General features: G+C 34.8%; 1 protein-coding gene across 1 annotated transcript in view; it reads left to right on the top strand.

Annotated features, from left to right (window-relative positions):
- The window catches only part of LOC310855929 (ictacalcin-like), a 35,436-nt gene extending 32,262 nt beyond the window's left edge, over positions 1 to 3,174 (top strand). The window contains exons 2-3 of the mRNA XM_083761122.1: positions 1,666 to 1,814; positions 3,015 to 3,174. Coding sequence (XP_083617248.1) covers positions 1,698 to 1,814; positions 3,015 to 3,155 — 258 coding nt within the window. The 5' untranslated portion in view covers positions 1,666 to 1,697 and the 3' untranslated portion in view covers positions 3,156 to 3,174. The remainder of the gene's footprint in view (positions 1 to 1,665; positions 1,815 to 3,014) is intronic.
- The last annotated feature ends 13,276 nt before the right edge of the window (positions 3,175 to 16,450 follow it).

Here is a 16,450-nt window from a genome sequence, read left to right as displayed (position 1 = left end):
TGCTGGTGTCCATGTGCTAGCCGCTAACCAGAGCTGCATACAGACTTTATAGGACTGAGAGGGAGATGGTTGTAGGTGAGACAGACTGTAAGACAGCTGAAAGGGAGATAGCTCTTAGGAGAGATGGACAGTAGGACAGCTGTGCATATAGAGTGTTTGTGAAGACTGAGGTTGAAAAATCCTGTGTACCGGGTATAGTTCTCAACAGGCCTGAAAATTAAGGCTTGACCCTAACTAGGCCAGTCTGAGGCCCGTCCTGACTAATTCGCAAACATCTTTGGGCCTTTGGCCTGACCTGGCCCTAAAATGTCGGATCGGGGCAAAATTTCAGAATTCTATCACAGAGTTAAAGTGAAATCCCAGTGAGCAGTAGATGGGGCGGCCTTAGCTGCAATTTGCAACTCTAGATTCATCCCATTATTTAAAAAAATCTAGAGTTGCAATACCCTCCATTGATTGATTGATTGAAATATTTATTAACAGTTTGTAGAATTTACAGTACATTTTAAGCACAAACTCAATACAAAGACTGTCAACTGTGAGTGGACGACCCAATTAAGCATTACACTTGTTTACAACAGGGTCCACATTGTTCAATTCATCAAAACATTTAAAGACATACAAACATTTAGAGACATACAAATAGACATTTCTATGTAGCTAAATTCATCATATGGGAAGCAAAAAAGGGAAAAGATACAATATACAGTGAGGGAAAATGGGGTGGGGGGGGTGGGGGGGGATTCAGATTTTACAGAGGCCAGTTTCGAATTGCAGCCATCCGTAGGTGCCCTTTGAGAGCGGTTTTGAAGGAGTCAAGGGATTCACATGTCTTAATGACTGTTGGTAGGGCGTTCCACATTTTGGTGGCATAGGAGCGAAAAGAATTTAGTCATAGGTCAAAGGGACTTGACTCCCCATTCATCCAGTTTGCGATCTGCTTGTGTTAAACTCACCAACATTTCAGCTGTAGGGCAAGCTTGAATTATCCTCTTTAAATCTGCCGAGCTTTTGTGTCATAAAAATCCACTGTAGACATGTTATGAGCTACTTTCTGTCAAGAAATTCTCTGCAGGTGATTTTTTTTCTTCTAAGTGTTGGAGTTTGGAAGCACTTTTTTTTATTAAGGGGTCACGCTGCGTCGCCGCTGCAGGGCTGTTAGTGTTCAGTGACTTACGACGAGTGCTTCCAACACTTATGAGTGCTTCCAACACAGAAAAATAATCGCTTGCACAGAATTTCTTGACAGAAAGTAGCTCATAACATGTCTACGGTGGATTTTTATGACGCAAAAGCTCGGCAGATTGAAAGGGGATAATTCAAGCTTGGCCTAGAGCTGCAATATTATATTGTCGTTTAATACAAGCATATCCCAAATGCATATTTGATTAATGGGGAGTCAATGGAGGGTATTGCAACACTAGATTCATCCCATTATAAAAAAATCTAGAGTTGCAAATTGTGGCCTGAAAATGGGCAGAATTTGAGAACTCTAACCGGTATATGAATCTGTCATGGACCACTAGATTGCAGTGGTGTCTGGACTTTGATTACATTTCACAGAGTGGCTGCCCTCCTGTGTGCTCTTAGAAAGGCACAATTGTGGCCTACACCAGTGTTGCTTCTAATGTTTGACCTATGCCCTGTCCTCAGCCATGTCAGAAGCATGTCAGGCGGTTCCTCAGCTGGCCACCGCCATGATCCTGTTGATCGAAGTGTTCAATAAGTACGCCAAGAAGGACGGTGACGCCGAGTCGCTCAGCAAGGGAGAGCTCAGTGACCTGCTCAAGGCCGAGCTGGGAGACTTCACCAGTGTGAGTGTTCACTTAAAAATAATTCCCTTAATTTTGGCTAAGTGAGTACTTAAAACTGTCACTTTACTTTTGGCCAGTGCTAATTTAGCTGACTGGAACTATGCAGAAATAAAAGAACGTATCCATTGACAAATACAAAATGAAGACTAAGCAATGCGGTGACTAAAGCCATAGACTAGTTTTTATTTTGTTGGCGGAAATCCAAGTGTTGGAGGGATAGTGGAGAAGAGACCTGGTTGAAGAGCCTTTACAGATTCAGTACAGGACTGTCACAAGTGCAATGATGAAAGAAGTCTTCAGCATTTGTTTTACTTAAAGGGACATTTCACCCTTTTTGCAAAAGAATATAAATTATGTTGATGACGTTTAGAAGATCAACACTTTCCTGGGCGTATGTTGATGACGTTTAGAAGATCAACACTTTTCCTGGAGGTTTGTATGTGGTTTTAGATTTTAGCAGTGAGCCCAGTGTCTCTGATGTCATGGACCCTGGGCTCACTTACTTCCTGGACTACAATTCCCATAATGCTTTGGTGCACTGCTCCTTGTGGATGGGGCGAGGGCTGTCTTACTGAGGCAACATGTTGTCCAGGAAGTAAGTGAGCCCCATCATGGACACTGGGCTCACTGCTAAAATATCTAAAAACCACATAACATACACAAAGACCCCCAGGAAAGTGTTCTAAATCTTCTAAATGTCATTAACATATATATATATATATATATCTTTTGCAAAAAGGGTGGAGTGTCCCTTTAAGGTGACACTTAAGTAGGCCTACCTTGTTTGTAATGAGTAAAATGAAATTTTGTGATCTGTATACATTTTTGGGTGTTTTGGTTTGGGTTATCCGGGGTAGAATGGAAAGTTGCATAGTGCCACTTTATGTGAAGTAAAAAGTGCTGTATTGTAAATTTACGTAAGAGTAAAAGTGTAATAATTAAGATCTGCCATTTTCAGAAATCTTGTCTAGAAATGTACTCTCTCTCTCTCTCTCGTCACGTACTGATCACGTTTATTGACCTGGCATCCTAGCATTTCAAGTTTCATTGTTTTCTTTCTTTGTATATTCTACTGTTGAACTGAGGGGTTCTTGGTATCCTTATAATCCCAGATGACTATTTCTATGCATTTGATTTTGACTGTAAATCGCTCTTGAATAAGCAAAATGCCTAAAAAAAAAAAACCCTCTGTCTACATAGTCCGGTGACAAGACAAAGGTAGAAGAGTTCTTCAACCAGTTGGACGCGAACAAGGACGGAACCATCTGTTTCCAGGAGTTCATGGTCTTCACGGCGTCACTGACCATGCTGATCCACCAAGGGATGACCAAGAAAGTCTAGATCAATCTTCTGCTAGACTAGAGAGAGGATGATGGATAGGCTGTCTATTATGCCTTGGTGGTTTACATTGTTGTGACTCATGGAGAAATGCAAATAAATGTTGATACTGTACAATCCTGTTTGCTTCACTGTGCCTTAATATACCTTAATCTATTACAATGGTTTTCAACCCTTTTCATAATGGGGTCCATTATTTGGCGTTTGGATATTTTGTCCTGATCCTGTGCTGTAACGGCAAACAATCAAAATAACAATTCTATTGTGTAGACTTAAGTAATGCAGATGCTTAAATCTTTGAGAGTGTAACATGAAACCAAATGAATCTGTGAGGGTACATTTGGTTTCAATTGATAAAGATCTATCCATATCAACTCTTCCATTTAGCTGGGGACCACCCAGGACCCCATGGTTGCGTCTTGCGAACCACTGCCTTATACTTAATCGTCAGCCGGGTCTTCAGCGGGGGGTCCTTCTACAGGGGGCCCACTTGAACCCTATATTCTTAATTGCCTGAAAATGGCTATATCAGATTTTAAGGGGGCCCTTTGAGAGCGGTTTTGCTCCTATGCCATTTTGGTGGCATAGGACAAAATAGACGTCTAAAAATAGACATCTAAAACACGTCTATTTTTAGATGTCTATTTTTTTTTTCCCATTTTTAGACTCGTCTAGCCCATATCGTACGGCATACTGTAGCATGCCGTTTTTCATTTTTGAGGATTTGAAAAAAAAAGAAGAAAAACATGGGTTATAGCCCATCGTTTTTTGAATTTTTGAATTTTTTTTTTAACCTAGTTTTTCATCATTTTTGACCATGGGCTATAGCCCATACCGTACGGCATACTATAGCACGCCGTTTTTCATTTTTGAGGATTTGAAAAAAAGAAAAACATGGGTTATAGCCTATCGTTTTTTGAATTTTTGATTTTTTTTTTAACCTCGTTTTTCATCATTTTTGAACATGGGCTATAGCCCATACCGTACGGCATACTATAGCATGCCGTTTTTCATTTTTTAGGTTTTCAAAAAAAAACAAAAAAAAACATGGGTTATAGCCCATCGTTTTTTGAAATTTTGAGTTTCTTTTATCCTCTTTTTTTTGACCATCCCACTGAGCAATAGCTGGCGATTAGACGTGCGTCTAAAAATGGGATAAAAAACGTCTAAAAATAGACATCTAAAACACGTCTATTTTTAGACGTGTTTTAGACGTCTATTTTTAGGTGTTTTTTCCCCATATTTAGACACTCGTCTAATAGCCCATATCGTACGGCATACTATAGCACGCCGTTTTTCACCATTTTGGAGGATTTGAAAAAAATGGGAAAAAAACAAACATGGGTTATAGCCCATCGTTTTTTGAAATTTTGATATTTTTTTTAACCTCGTTTTTCATCATTTTTGAACATGGGCTATGGCCCATACCGTACGGCATACTATAGCACGCCGTTTTTCATCATTTTTCAGGATTTGAAAAAAAAAAAAACATGGGTTATAGCCCATCGTTTTTTGAAATTTTGAAAGAAAATTTTAACCTCGTTTTTCATCATTTTTGAACATGGGCTATAGCCCATACCGTACCGCATACTATAGCACGCCGTTTTTCATCATTTTTGAGGATTTGAAAACAAAAAACAAAAAAAAACATGGGTTATAGCCCATCGTTTTTTGAAATTTTGATTTTTTTTTAACCTCGTTTTTCATCATTTTTGAACATGGGCTATGGCCCATAACGTACGGCATACTATAGCACGCCTAAAACGTCAAAAAATAGACGTGTAAAACACGTCTATTTTTAGACGTGTTTTAGACGTCTATTTTTTGACGTTTTTTATCCCATTTTAAACCTAGTTTTTCATTATTTTCTAACATGGGCTATAGCCCATACCGTACGGCAGGGTTCCACAATAGGCGGCCCGCGGGCCATTTGCGGCCCACAGAGCGCCCCCTTGTGGCCCATGAAAGAATTAAAAAAAAAAAAAAAAAAATGTTATTTTTTTTTTAAGGGTCCCAGATATAAATGGCATTAAATGGGGGTCAGTAGCCTATGCATGTCAAACTGGGCATCCTTTTCAAATGGGGTCTTGCCCTGAAAATGAATTTTCAGGGCAAGACCTTGACCTCGCGCGTGCAGACTCGGCCCCCAGCCTGGTACGCTAGTCAAAATATGGCCCTTGAGGAAAATGAATTGGGGAACCCTGCCGTACGGCATACTATAGCACGCCGTTTTTCATCATTTTTGAGGATTTGAAAAAAATTGAAAAAAAAACAACAACATGGGTTATAGCCCATAGTTTTTTGAAATTTTGAAAAAAATGTAAACCTCGTTTTTCATCATTTTTGAACATGGGCTATAGCCCATACCGTACCGCATACTATAGCACGCCGTTTTTCATCATTTTTGAGGATTTGAAAATAAAGAAAAAAAGAAAAACATGGGTTATAGCCCATCGTTTTTTGAAATTTTGATTATCTTTTTTTTAACCTTGTTTTTCATCATTTTTGAACATGGGCTATGGCCCATACCGTACGGCATACTATAGCACGCCTAAAACGTCAAAAAATAGACGTCTAAAAAACTTTAAAAAAAAGACGTCTAAAATACGTCTATTTTTAGACGTGTTTTAGACGTCTACTTTTAGACGTCTACTTTTAGACGTTTTTCATCCCATTTTTAACCTCGTTTTTCATCATTTTTGAACATGGGCTATAGCCCCTACCGTACGGCATACTATAGCACGCCGTTTTTCATCATTTTTGAGGATTTGAAAAAAATGAAGAAAAAAAAAACATGGGTTATAGCCCATCGTTTTTTGAAATTTTGAAAAAAAGAATTAACCTCGTTTTTCATCATTTTTTAACATGGGCTATAGCCCATACCATACGGCATACTATAGCACGCCGTTTTTCATCATTTTTGAGGATTTGAAAAAAATGAAAAAAAAGAAAAAAACATGGGTTATAGCCCATCGTTTTTTGAAAATTTGAAAAAGAAATTGCCTCTTTTTTCATCATTTTTGAACATGGGCTATAGCCCATACCGTACGGCATACTATAGCACGCCATTTTTCATCATTTTTGAGGATTTGAAAAAAATGGAAAAAAAAACAAAAACATGGGTTATAGCCCATCGTTTTTTTAAATTTTGAAAAAAATTTAAACCTCGTTTTTCATCATTTTTGAACATGGGCTATAGCCAATACCGTAACGCATACTATAGCACGCAGTTTTTCATCATTTTTGAGGATTTGAAATTAAAGAAAAAAAAAAACATGGGTTATAGCCCATCTTTTTTTGAAATTTTGATTTTTTTTTTTAACCTCGTTTTTCATCATTTTTGAACATGCCCATACCGTACGGCATACTATAGCACGCCTAAAACGTCTAAAAATAGACGTCTAAAACACGTCTATTTTTAGACGTGTTTTAGACGTCTATTTTTAGTTTTTTATCCCATTTTAAACCTCGTTTTTCATCATTTTTTAATATGGGCTATAGCCCATACCGTACGGCATACTATAGCACGCCTAAAACGTCTAAAAATAGACGTCTAAAAAACGTCAAAAAATAGACGTCTAAAATACGTCTATTTTTAGACGTTAGGCGTCTACTTTTAGACGTTTTTCATCCCATTTTTAACCTCGTTTTTCATCATTTTTGAACATGGGCTATGGCCCATACCGTACGGCATACTATAGCACGCCTAAAACGTCTAAAAATAGACGTCTAAAACACGTCTATTTTTAGACGTGTTTTAGACATCTATTTTTAGACGTTTTTCATCCCATTTTTAACCTCGTTTTTCATCATTTTTGAACATGGGCTATGGCCCATACCGTACGGCATACTATAGCACGCCTAAAACGTCTAAAAATAGACGTCTAAAACACGTCTATTTTTAGACGTGTTTTAGACATCTATTTTTAGACGTTTTTTATCCCATTTTAAACCTCGTTTTTCATCATTTTTGAACATGGGCTATAGCCCATACCGTACGGCATACTATAGCACGCCGTTTTTCATCATTTCTGAGGATTTGAAAGAAAAAAAAAAAAAAAACATGGGTTATAGCCCATCGTTTTTTGAAATTTTGAAAGAAGATTTTAACCTCGTTTTTCATCATTTTTGAACATGGGCTATAGCCCATACCGTACCGCATACTATAGCACGCCGTTTTTCATCATTTTTGAGGATTTGAAAAAAAAAACAAAAAAAAAACATGGGTTATAGCCCATCGTTTTTACAGTTTCCGTGCCGGGAATGGATTACTCCAGGTTAATGTCGCTGCCGTATCGGACATACCCGCCTTTTGTTTTATGTGTTTAATCCGCCGTAATGTAATGAATCAAAAGAAAATCCGTCTTCGTCGCGGAGTATGAGACTGGATGCCTTCGCTGTGATGACGAAACCGGAAATCGTCACATGCTGTGGGCTGCTAGGGCTTCTGGGAAATTGAGGCCAATGGAAATGCATTGGGTGCAACGCCTCATTGAAACCAATCTTGTGTGCGTCTTCCGGGTGCACCAAGATGGTGGATGCTACACACAGATCATAACAAACCACGGGAGCTTTTTTTGATGGATTTTCGCGGATTAAAAGCCCAAATAATTCAGCGTATGCTCTAAAGGTAATACAACAATCTCGGCAGTGAAGGGGGGTTGATTAAAATGCGGGTTAATCGTAAAAAACAGTCAAACTGTTAATTTTAGATTTCTTTTTTTAATCCTCGTTTTTCATCATTTTTGACCATCTCACTGAGCAATAGCCGGCTATTAGACGTGCGTCTAAAAATGGGATAAAAAACACCTAAAAATAGACGTCTAAAAAACGTCTAAAAATAGACGTCTAAAACACGTCTATTTTTAGACGTGTTTTAGATGTCTATTTTTAGACGTTTTTTATCCCATTTTTAGACGCTCGTCTAATAGCCCATATCGTACGGCATTGTAACATGCCGTTTTTCATCATTTTTGAGGATTTGAAAAAAACGAAAAAAAAAAAAAAACATCGTTTTGGACCATGGGCTATAGCCCATATCGTACGGCATACTATATAGCACGCCGTTTTTCATCATTTTTGAGGATTTGAAAAAAAAACAAAAAAAAACATGGGCCCATCGTTTTTTTAATTTTTGAAAAAAAAATTAAACCTCGTTTTTCATCATTTTTGAACATGGGCTATAGCCCATACCGTACAGCATACTATAGTATGCCATTTTTCATCATTTTTGAGGATTTGAAAAAAATGAAAAAAACGATGGGTTATAGCCCATTGTTTTTTTGAATTTTTGAAAAAAAAAATTATCCTCTTTTTTCATCATTTTGGACCATGGGCTATAGCCCATATCGTAGGGCATACTACAGCACGCCGTTTTTCATCATTTTTGAGGATTTGAAAAAAAAACAAAAAAAACATGGGTTATAGCCAATCGTTTTTTGAATTTTTGAAAAAAATAAATAAACCTCGTTTTTCATCATTTTTGAACATGGGCTATAGCCCATACCGTACAGCATACTATAGCATGCCATTTTTCATCATTTTTGAGGATTTGAAAAAAATGAAAAAAACGATGGGTTATAGCCCATTGTTTTTTTGAATTTTTGAAAAAAAAATTATCCTCTTTTTTCATCATTTTGGACCATGGGCTATAGCCCATATCGTACGGCATACTACAGCACGCCGTTTTTCATCATCTTTGAGGATTTGAAAAAAAAAAAAAACAAAAAAAACATGGGTTATAGCCAATCGTTTTTTGAATTTTTGGAAAAAAAAAATTAAACCTCGTTTTTCATCATTTTTGAACATGGGCTATAGCCCATACCGTACAGCATACTATAGCATGCCATTTTTCATCATTTTTGAGGATTTGAAAAAAATGAAAAAAACGATGGGTTATAGCCCATTATTTTTTTGAATTTTTGAAAAACAAATTGTCCTCTTTTTTCATCATTTTGGACCATGGCTATAGCCCATATCGTACGGCATACTACAGCACGCCGTTTTTCATCATTTTTGAGGATTTGAAAAAAATGAAAAAAACGATGGGTTATAGCCCATTGTTTTTTTGAATTTTTGAAAAAAAAAATTATCCTCTTTTTTCATCATTTTGGACCATGGGCTATAGCCCATATCGTACGGCATACTACAGCACGCCGTTTTTCATCATTTTTGAGGATTTGAAAAAAAACAAAAAAAACATGGGTTATAGCCAATCGTTTTTTGAATTTTTGAAAAAAATAAATAAACCTCGTTTTTCATCATTTTTGAACATGGGCTATAGCCCATACCGTACAGCATACTATAGCATGCCATTTTTCATCATTTTTGAGGATTTGAAAAAAATGAAAAAAACGATGGGTTATAGCCCATTGTTTTTTTGAATTTTTGAAAAAAAAAATTATCCTCTTTTTTCATCATTTTGGACCATGGGCTATAGCCCATATCGTACGGCATACTACAGCACGCCGTTTTTCATCATTTTTGAGGATTTGAAAAAAAACAAAAAAAACATGGGTTATAGCCAATCGTTTTTTGAATTTTTGAAAAAAATAAATAAACCTCGTTTTTCATCATTTTTGAACATGGGCTATAGCCCATACCGTACAGCATACTATAGCATGCCATTTTTCATCATTTTTGAGGATTTGAAAAAAATGAAAAAAACGATGGGTTATAGCCCATTGTTTTTTTGAATTTTTGAAAAAAAAATTATCCTCTTTTTTCATCATTTTGGACCATGGGCTATAGCCCATATCGTACGGCATACTACAGCACGCCGTTTTTCATCATCTTTGAGGATTTGAAAAAAAAAAAAAAAAAAAAAACATGGGTTATAGCCAATCGTTTTTTGAATTTTTGAAAAAAAAAATTAAACCTCGTTTTTCATCATTTTTGAACATGGGCTATAGCCCATACCGTACAGCATACTATAGCATGCCATTTTTCATCATTTTTGAGGATTTGAAAAAAATGAAAAAAACGATGGGTTATAGCCCATTATTTTTTTGAATTTTTGAAAAACAAATTGTCCTCTTTTTTCATCATTTTGGACCATGGCTATAGCCCATATCGTACGGCATACTACAGCACGCCGTTTTTCATCATTTTTGAGGATTTGAAAAAAGAAAAAAAAAGAAAAAAAACATGGGTTATAGCCCATCGTTTTTTGAATTTTTGAATTCTTTTTTAATCCTCGTTTTTCATCATTTTTGACCATCTCACTGAGCAATAGCCGGCTATTAGACGTGCGTCTAAAAATGGGATAAAAAACACCTAAAAATAGACGTCTAAAAAACGTCTAAAAATAGACGTCTAAAACACGTCTATTTTTAGACGTGTTTTAGACGTCTATTTTTAGACGTTTTTTATCCCATTTTTAGACGCTCGTCTAATAGCCCATATTGTATGGCATTGTAGCATGCCATTTATCATCATTTTTGAGGATTTGAAAAAAAAAAAAAAAACATGGGTTATAGCCCATTGTTTTTTTGAATTTTTGAAAAAAAAAAAATCCTCTTTTTTCATCATTTTGGACCATGGGCTATAGCCCATATCGTACGGCATACTATATAGCACGCCGTTTTTCATCATTTTTGAGGATTTGAAAAAAAAAAAAAACAAAAAAAAAACATGGGTTATAGCCCATCGTTTTTTGAATTTTTGAATTCTTTTTTAATCCTCGTTTTTCATCATTTTTGACCATCTCACTGAGCAATAGCCGGCTATTAGACGTGCGTCTAAAAATGGGATAAAAAACACCTAAAAATAGACGTCTAAAAAACGTCTAAAAATAGACGTCTAAAACACGTCTATTTTTAGACGTGTTTTAGACGTCTATTTTTAGACGTTTTTTATCCCATTTTTAGACGCTCGTCTAATAGCCCATATTGTATGGCATTGTAGCATGCCATTTATCATCATTTTTGAGGATTTGAAAAAAAAAAAAAAAAACATGGGTTATAGCCCATTGTTTTTTTGAATTTTTGAAAAAAAAGAAATTCCTCTTTTTTCATCATTTTGGACCATGGGCTATAGCCCATATCGTACGGCATACTACAGCACGCCGTTTTTCATCATTTTTGAGGATTTGAAAAAAAACAAAAAAAACATGGGTTATAGCCAATCGTTTTTTGAATTTTTGAAAAAAATAAATAAACCTCGTTTTTCATCATTTTTGAACATGGGCTATAGCCCATACCGTACAGCATACTATAGCATGCCATTTTTCATCATTTTTGAGGATTTGAAAAAAATGAAAAAAACGATGGGTTATAGCCCATTGTTTTTTTGAATTTTTGAAAAAAAAATTATCCTCTTTTTTCATCATTTTGGACCATGGGCTATAGCCCATATCGTACGGCATACTACAGCACGCCGTTTTTCATCATCTTTGAGGATTTGAAAAAAAAAAAAAAAAAAAAAAACATGGGTTATAGCCAATCGTTTTTTGAATTTTTGGAAAAAAAAAATTAAACCTCGTTTTTCATCATTTTTGAACATGGGCTATAGCCCATACCGTACAGCATACTATAGCATGCCATTTTTCATCATTTTTGAGGATTTGAAAAAAATGAAAAAAACGATGGGTTATAGCCCATTATTTTTTTGAATTTTTGAAAAACAAATTGTCCTCTTTTTTCATCATTTTGGACCATGGCTATAGCCCATATCGTACGGCATACTACAGCACGCCGTTTTTCATCATTTTTGAGGATTTGAAAAAAATGAAAAAAACGATGGGTTATAGCCCATTGTTTTTTTGAATTTTTGAAAAAAAAAATTATCCTCTTTTTTCATCATTTTGGACCATGGGCTATAGCCCATATCGTACGGCATACTACAGCACGCCGTTTTTCATCATTTTTGAGGATTTGAAAAAAAACAAAAAAAACATGGGTTATAGCCAATCGTTTTTTGAATTTTTGAAAAAAATAAATAAACCTCGTTTTTCATCATTTTTGAACATGGGCTATAGCCCATACCGTACAGCATACTATAGCATGCCATTTTTCATCATTTTTGAGGATTTGAAAAAAATGAAAAAAACGATGGGTTATAGCCCATTGTTTTTTTGAATTTTTGAAAAAAAAGAAATTCCTCTTTTTTCATCATTTTGGACCATGGGCTATAGCCCATATCGTACGGCATACTACAGCACGCCGTTTTTCATCATTTTTGAGGATTTGAAAAAAAACAAAAAAAACATGGGTTATAGCCAATCGTTTTTTGAATTTTTGAAAAAAATAAATAAACCTCGTTTTTCATCATTTTTGAACATGGGCTATAGCCCATACCGTACAGCATACTATAGCATGCCATTTTTCATCATTTTTGAGGATTTGAAAAAAATGAAAAAAACGATGGGTTATAGCCCATTGTTTTTTTGAATTTTTGAAAAAAAAATTATCCTCTTTTTTCATCATTTTGGACCATGGGCTATAGCCCATATCGTACGGCATACTACAGCACGCCGTTTTTCATCATCTTTGAGGATTTGAAAAAAAAAAAAAACAAAAAAAACATGGGTTATAGCCAATCGTTTTTTGAATTTTTGGAAAAAAAAAATTAAACCTCGTTTTTCATCATTTTTGAACATGGGCTATAGCCCATACCGTACAGCATACTATAGCATGCCATTTTTCATCATTTTTGAGGATTTGAAAAAAATGAAAAAAACGATGGGTTATAGCCCATTATTTTTTTGAATTTTTGAAAAACAAATTGTCCTCTTTTTTCATCATTTTGGACCATGGCTATAGCCCATATCGTACGGCATACTACAGCACGCCGTTTTTCATCATTTTTGAGGATTTGAAAAAAATGAAAAAAACGATGGGTTATAGCCCATTGTTTTTTTGAATTTTTGAAAAAAAAAATTATCCTCTTTTTTCATCATTTTGGACCATGGGCTATAGCCCATATCGTACGGCATACTACAGCACGCCGTTTTTCATCATTTTTGAGGATTTGAAAAAAAACAAAAAAAACATGGGTTATAGCCAATCGTTTTTTGAATTTTTGAAAAAAATAAATAAACCTCGTTTTTCATCATTTTTGAACATGGGCTATAGCCCATACCGTACAGCATACTATAGCATGCCATTTTTCATCATTTTTGAGGATTTGAAAAAAATGAAAAAAACGATGGGTTATAGCCCATTGTTTTTTTGAATTTTTGAAAAAAAAAATTATCCTCTTTTTTCATCATTTTGGACCATGGGCTATAGCCCATATCGTACGGCATACTACAGCACGCCGTTTTTCATCATTTTTGAGGATTTGAAAAAAAACAAAAAAAACATGGGTTATAGCCAATCGTTTTTTGAATTTTTGAAAAAAATAAATAAACCTCGTTTTTCATCATTTTTGAACATGGGCTATAGCCCATACCGTACAGCATACTATAGCATGCCATTTTTCATCATTTTTGAGGATTTGAAAAAAATGAAAAAAACGATGGGTTATAGCCCATTGTTTTTTTGAATTTTTGAAAAAAAAATTATCCTCTTTTTTCATCATTTTGGACCATGGGCTATAGCCCATATCGTACGGCATACTACAGCACGCCGTTTTTCATCATCTTTGAGGATTTGAAAAAAAAAAAAAAAAAAAAAACATGGGTTATAGCCAATCGTTTTTTGAATTTTTGAAAAAAAAAATTAAACCTCGTTTTTCATCATTTTTGAACATGGGCTATAGCCCATACCGTACAGCATACTATAGCATGCCATTTTTCATCATTTTTGAGGATTTGAAAAAAATGAAAAAAACGATGGGTTATAGCCCATTATTTTTTTGAATTTTTGAAAAACAAATTGTCCTCTTTTTTCATCATTTTGGACCATGGCTATAGCCCATATCGTACGGCATACTACAGCACGCCGTTTTTCATCATTTTTGAGGATTTGAAAAAAGAAAAAAAAAGAAAAAAAACATGGGTTATAGCCCATCGTTTTTTGAATTTTTGAATTCTTTTTTAATCCTCGTTTTTCATCATTTTTGACCATCTCACTGAGCAATAGCCGGCTATTAGACGTGCGTCTAAAAATGGGATAAAAAACACCTAAAAATAGACGTCTAAAAAACGTCTAAAAATAGACGTCTAAAACACGTCTATTTTTAGACGTGTTTTAGACGTCTATTTTTAGACGTTTTTTATCCCATTTTTAGACGCTCGTCTAATAGCCCATATTGTATGGCATTGTAGCATGCCATTTATCATCATTTTTGAGGATTTAAAAAAAAAAAAAAAAACATGGGTTATAGCCCATTGTTTTTTTGAATTTTTGAAAAAAAAAAAATCCTCTTTTTTCATCATTTTGGACCATGGGCTATAGCCCATATCGTACGGCATACTATATAGCACGCCGTTTTTCATCATTTTTGAGGATTTGAAAAAAAAAAAAAAAAAAAAAAAAACATGGGTTATAGCCCATCGTTTTTTGAATTTTTGAATTCTTTTTTAATCCTCGTTTTTCATCATTTTTGACCATCTCACTGAGCAATAGCCGGCTATTAGACGTGCGTCTAAAAATGGGATAAAAAACACCTAAAAATAGACGTCTAAAAAACGTCTAAAAATAGACGTCTAAAACACGTCTATTTTTAGACGTGTTTTAGACGTCTATTTTTAGACGTTTTTTATCCCATTTTTAGACGCTCGTCTAATAGCCCATATTGTATGGCATTGTAGCATGCCATTTATCATCATTTTTGAGGATTTGAAGAAAAAAAAAAAAAACATGGGTTATAGCCCATTGTTTTTTTGAATTTTTGAAAAAAAAGAAATTCCTCTTTTTTCATCATTTTGGACCATGGGCTATAGCCCATATCGTACGGCATACTACAGCACGCCGTTTTTCATCATTTTTGAGGATTTGAAAAAAAACAAAAAAAACATGGGTTATAGCCAATCGTTTTTTGAATTTTTGAAAAAAATAAATAAACCTCGTTTTTCATCATTTTTGAACATGGGCTATAGCCCATACCGTACAGCATACTATAGCATGCCATTTTTCATCATTTTTGAGGATTTGAAAAAAATGAAAAAAACGATGGGTTATAGCCCATTGTTTTTTTTAATTTTTGAAAAAAAAATTATCCTCTTTTTTCATCATTTTGGACCATGGGCTATAGCCCATATCGTACGGCATACTACAGCACGCCGTTTTTCATCATTTTTGAGGATTTGAAAAAAGAAAAAAAAACAAAAAAAACATGGGTTATAGCCCATCGTTTTTTGAATTTTTGAATTCTTTTTTAATCCTCGTTTTTCATCATTTTTGACCATCTCACTGAGCAATAGCCGGCTATTAGACGTGCGTCTAAAAATGGGATAAAAAACACCTAAAAATAGACGTCTAAAAAACGTCTAAAAATAGACGTCTAAAACACGTCTATCTTTAGACGTGTTTTAGACGTCTATTTTTAGACGTTTTTTATCCCATTTTTAGACGCTCGTCTAATAGCCCATATTGTATGGCATTGTAGCATGCCATTTATCATCATTTTTGAGGATTTGAAAAAAAAAAAAAAAACATGGGTTATAGCCCATTGTTTTTTTGAATTTTTGAAAAAAAAAAAATCCTCTTTTTTCATCATTTTGGACCATGGGCTATAGCCCATATCGTACGGCATACTATATAGCACGCCGTTTTTCATCATTTTTGAGGATTTGAAAAAAAATAAAAATAAAAACATGGGTTATAGCCCATCGTTTTTTGAATTTTTGAATTCTTTTTTAATCCTCGTTTTTCATCATTTTTGACCATCTCACTGAGCAATAGCCGGCTATTAGACGTGCGTCTAAAAATGGGATAAAAAACACCTAAAAATAGACGTCTAAAAAACGTCTAAAAATAGACGTCTAAAACACGTCTATTTTTAGACGTGTTTTAGACGTCTATTTTTAGACGTTTTTTATCCCATTTTTAGACGCTCGTCTAATAGCCCATATTGTATGGCATTGTAGCATGCCATTTATCATCATTTTTGAGGATTTGAAGAAAAAAAAAAAAAACATGGGTTATAGCCCATTGTTTTTTTGAATTTTTGAAAAAAAAGAAATTCCTCTTTTTTCATCATTTTGGACCATGGGCTATAGCCCATATCGTACGGCATACTACAGCACGCCGTTTTTCATCATTTTTGAGGATTTGAAAAAAAACAAAAAAAACATGGGTTATAGCCAATCGTTTTTTGAATTTTTGAAAAAAATAAATAAACCTCGTTTTTCATCATTTTTGAACATGGGCTATAGCCCATACCGTACAGCATACTATAGCATGCCATTTTTC

The sequence above is a fragment of the Protomyctophum parallelum genome, assembly GCF_964188405.1.
Source record: "Protomyctophum parallelum genome assembly, chromosome: 3".
Lineage (NCBI taxonomy): Eukaryota > Metazoa > Chordata > Actinopteri > Myctophiformes > Myctophidae > Protomyctophum > Protomyctophum parallelum.
Note: the sequence above shows the minus strand (reverse complement) of the source record. Positions and strands in the feature narration are given on the sequence as shown.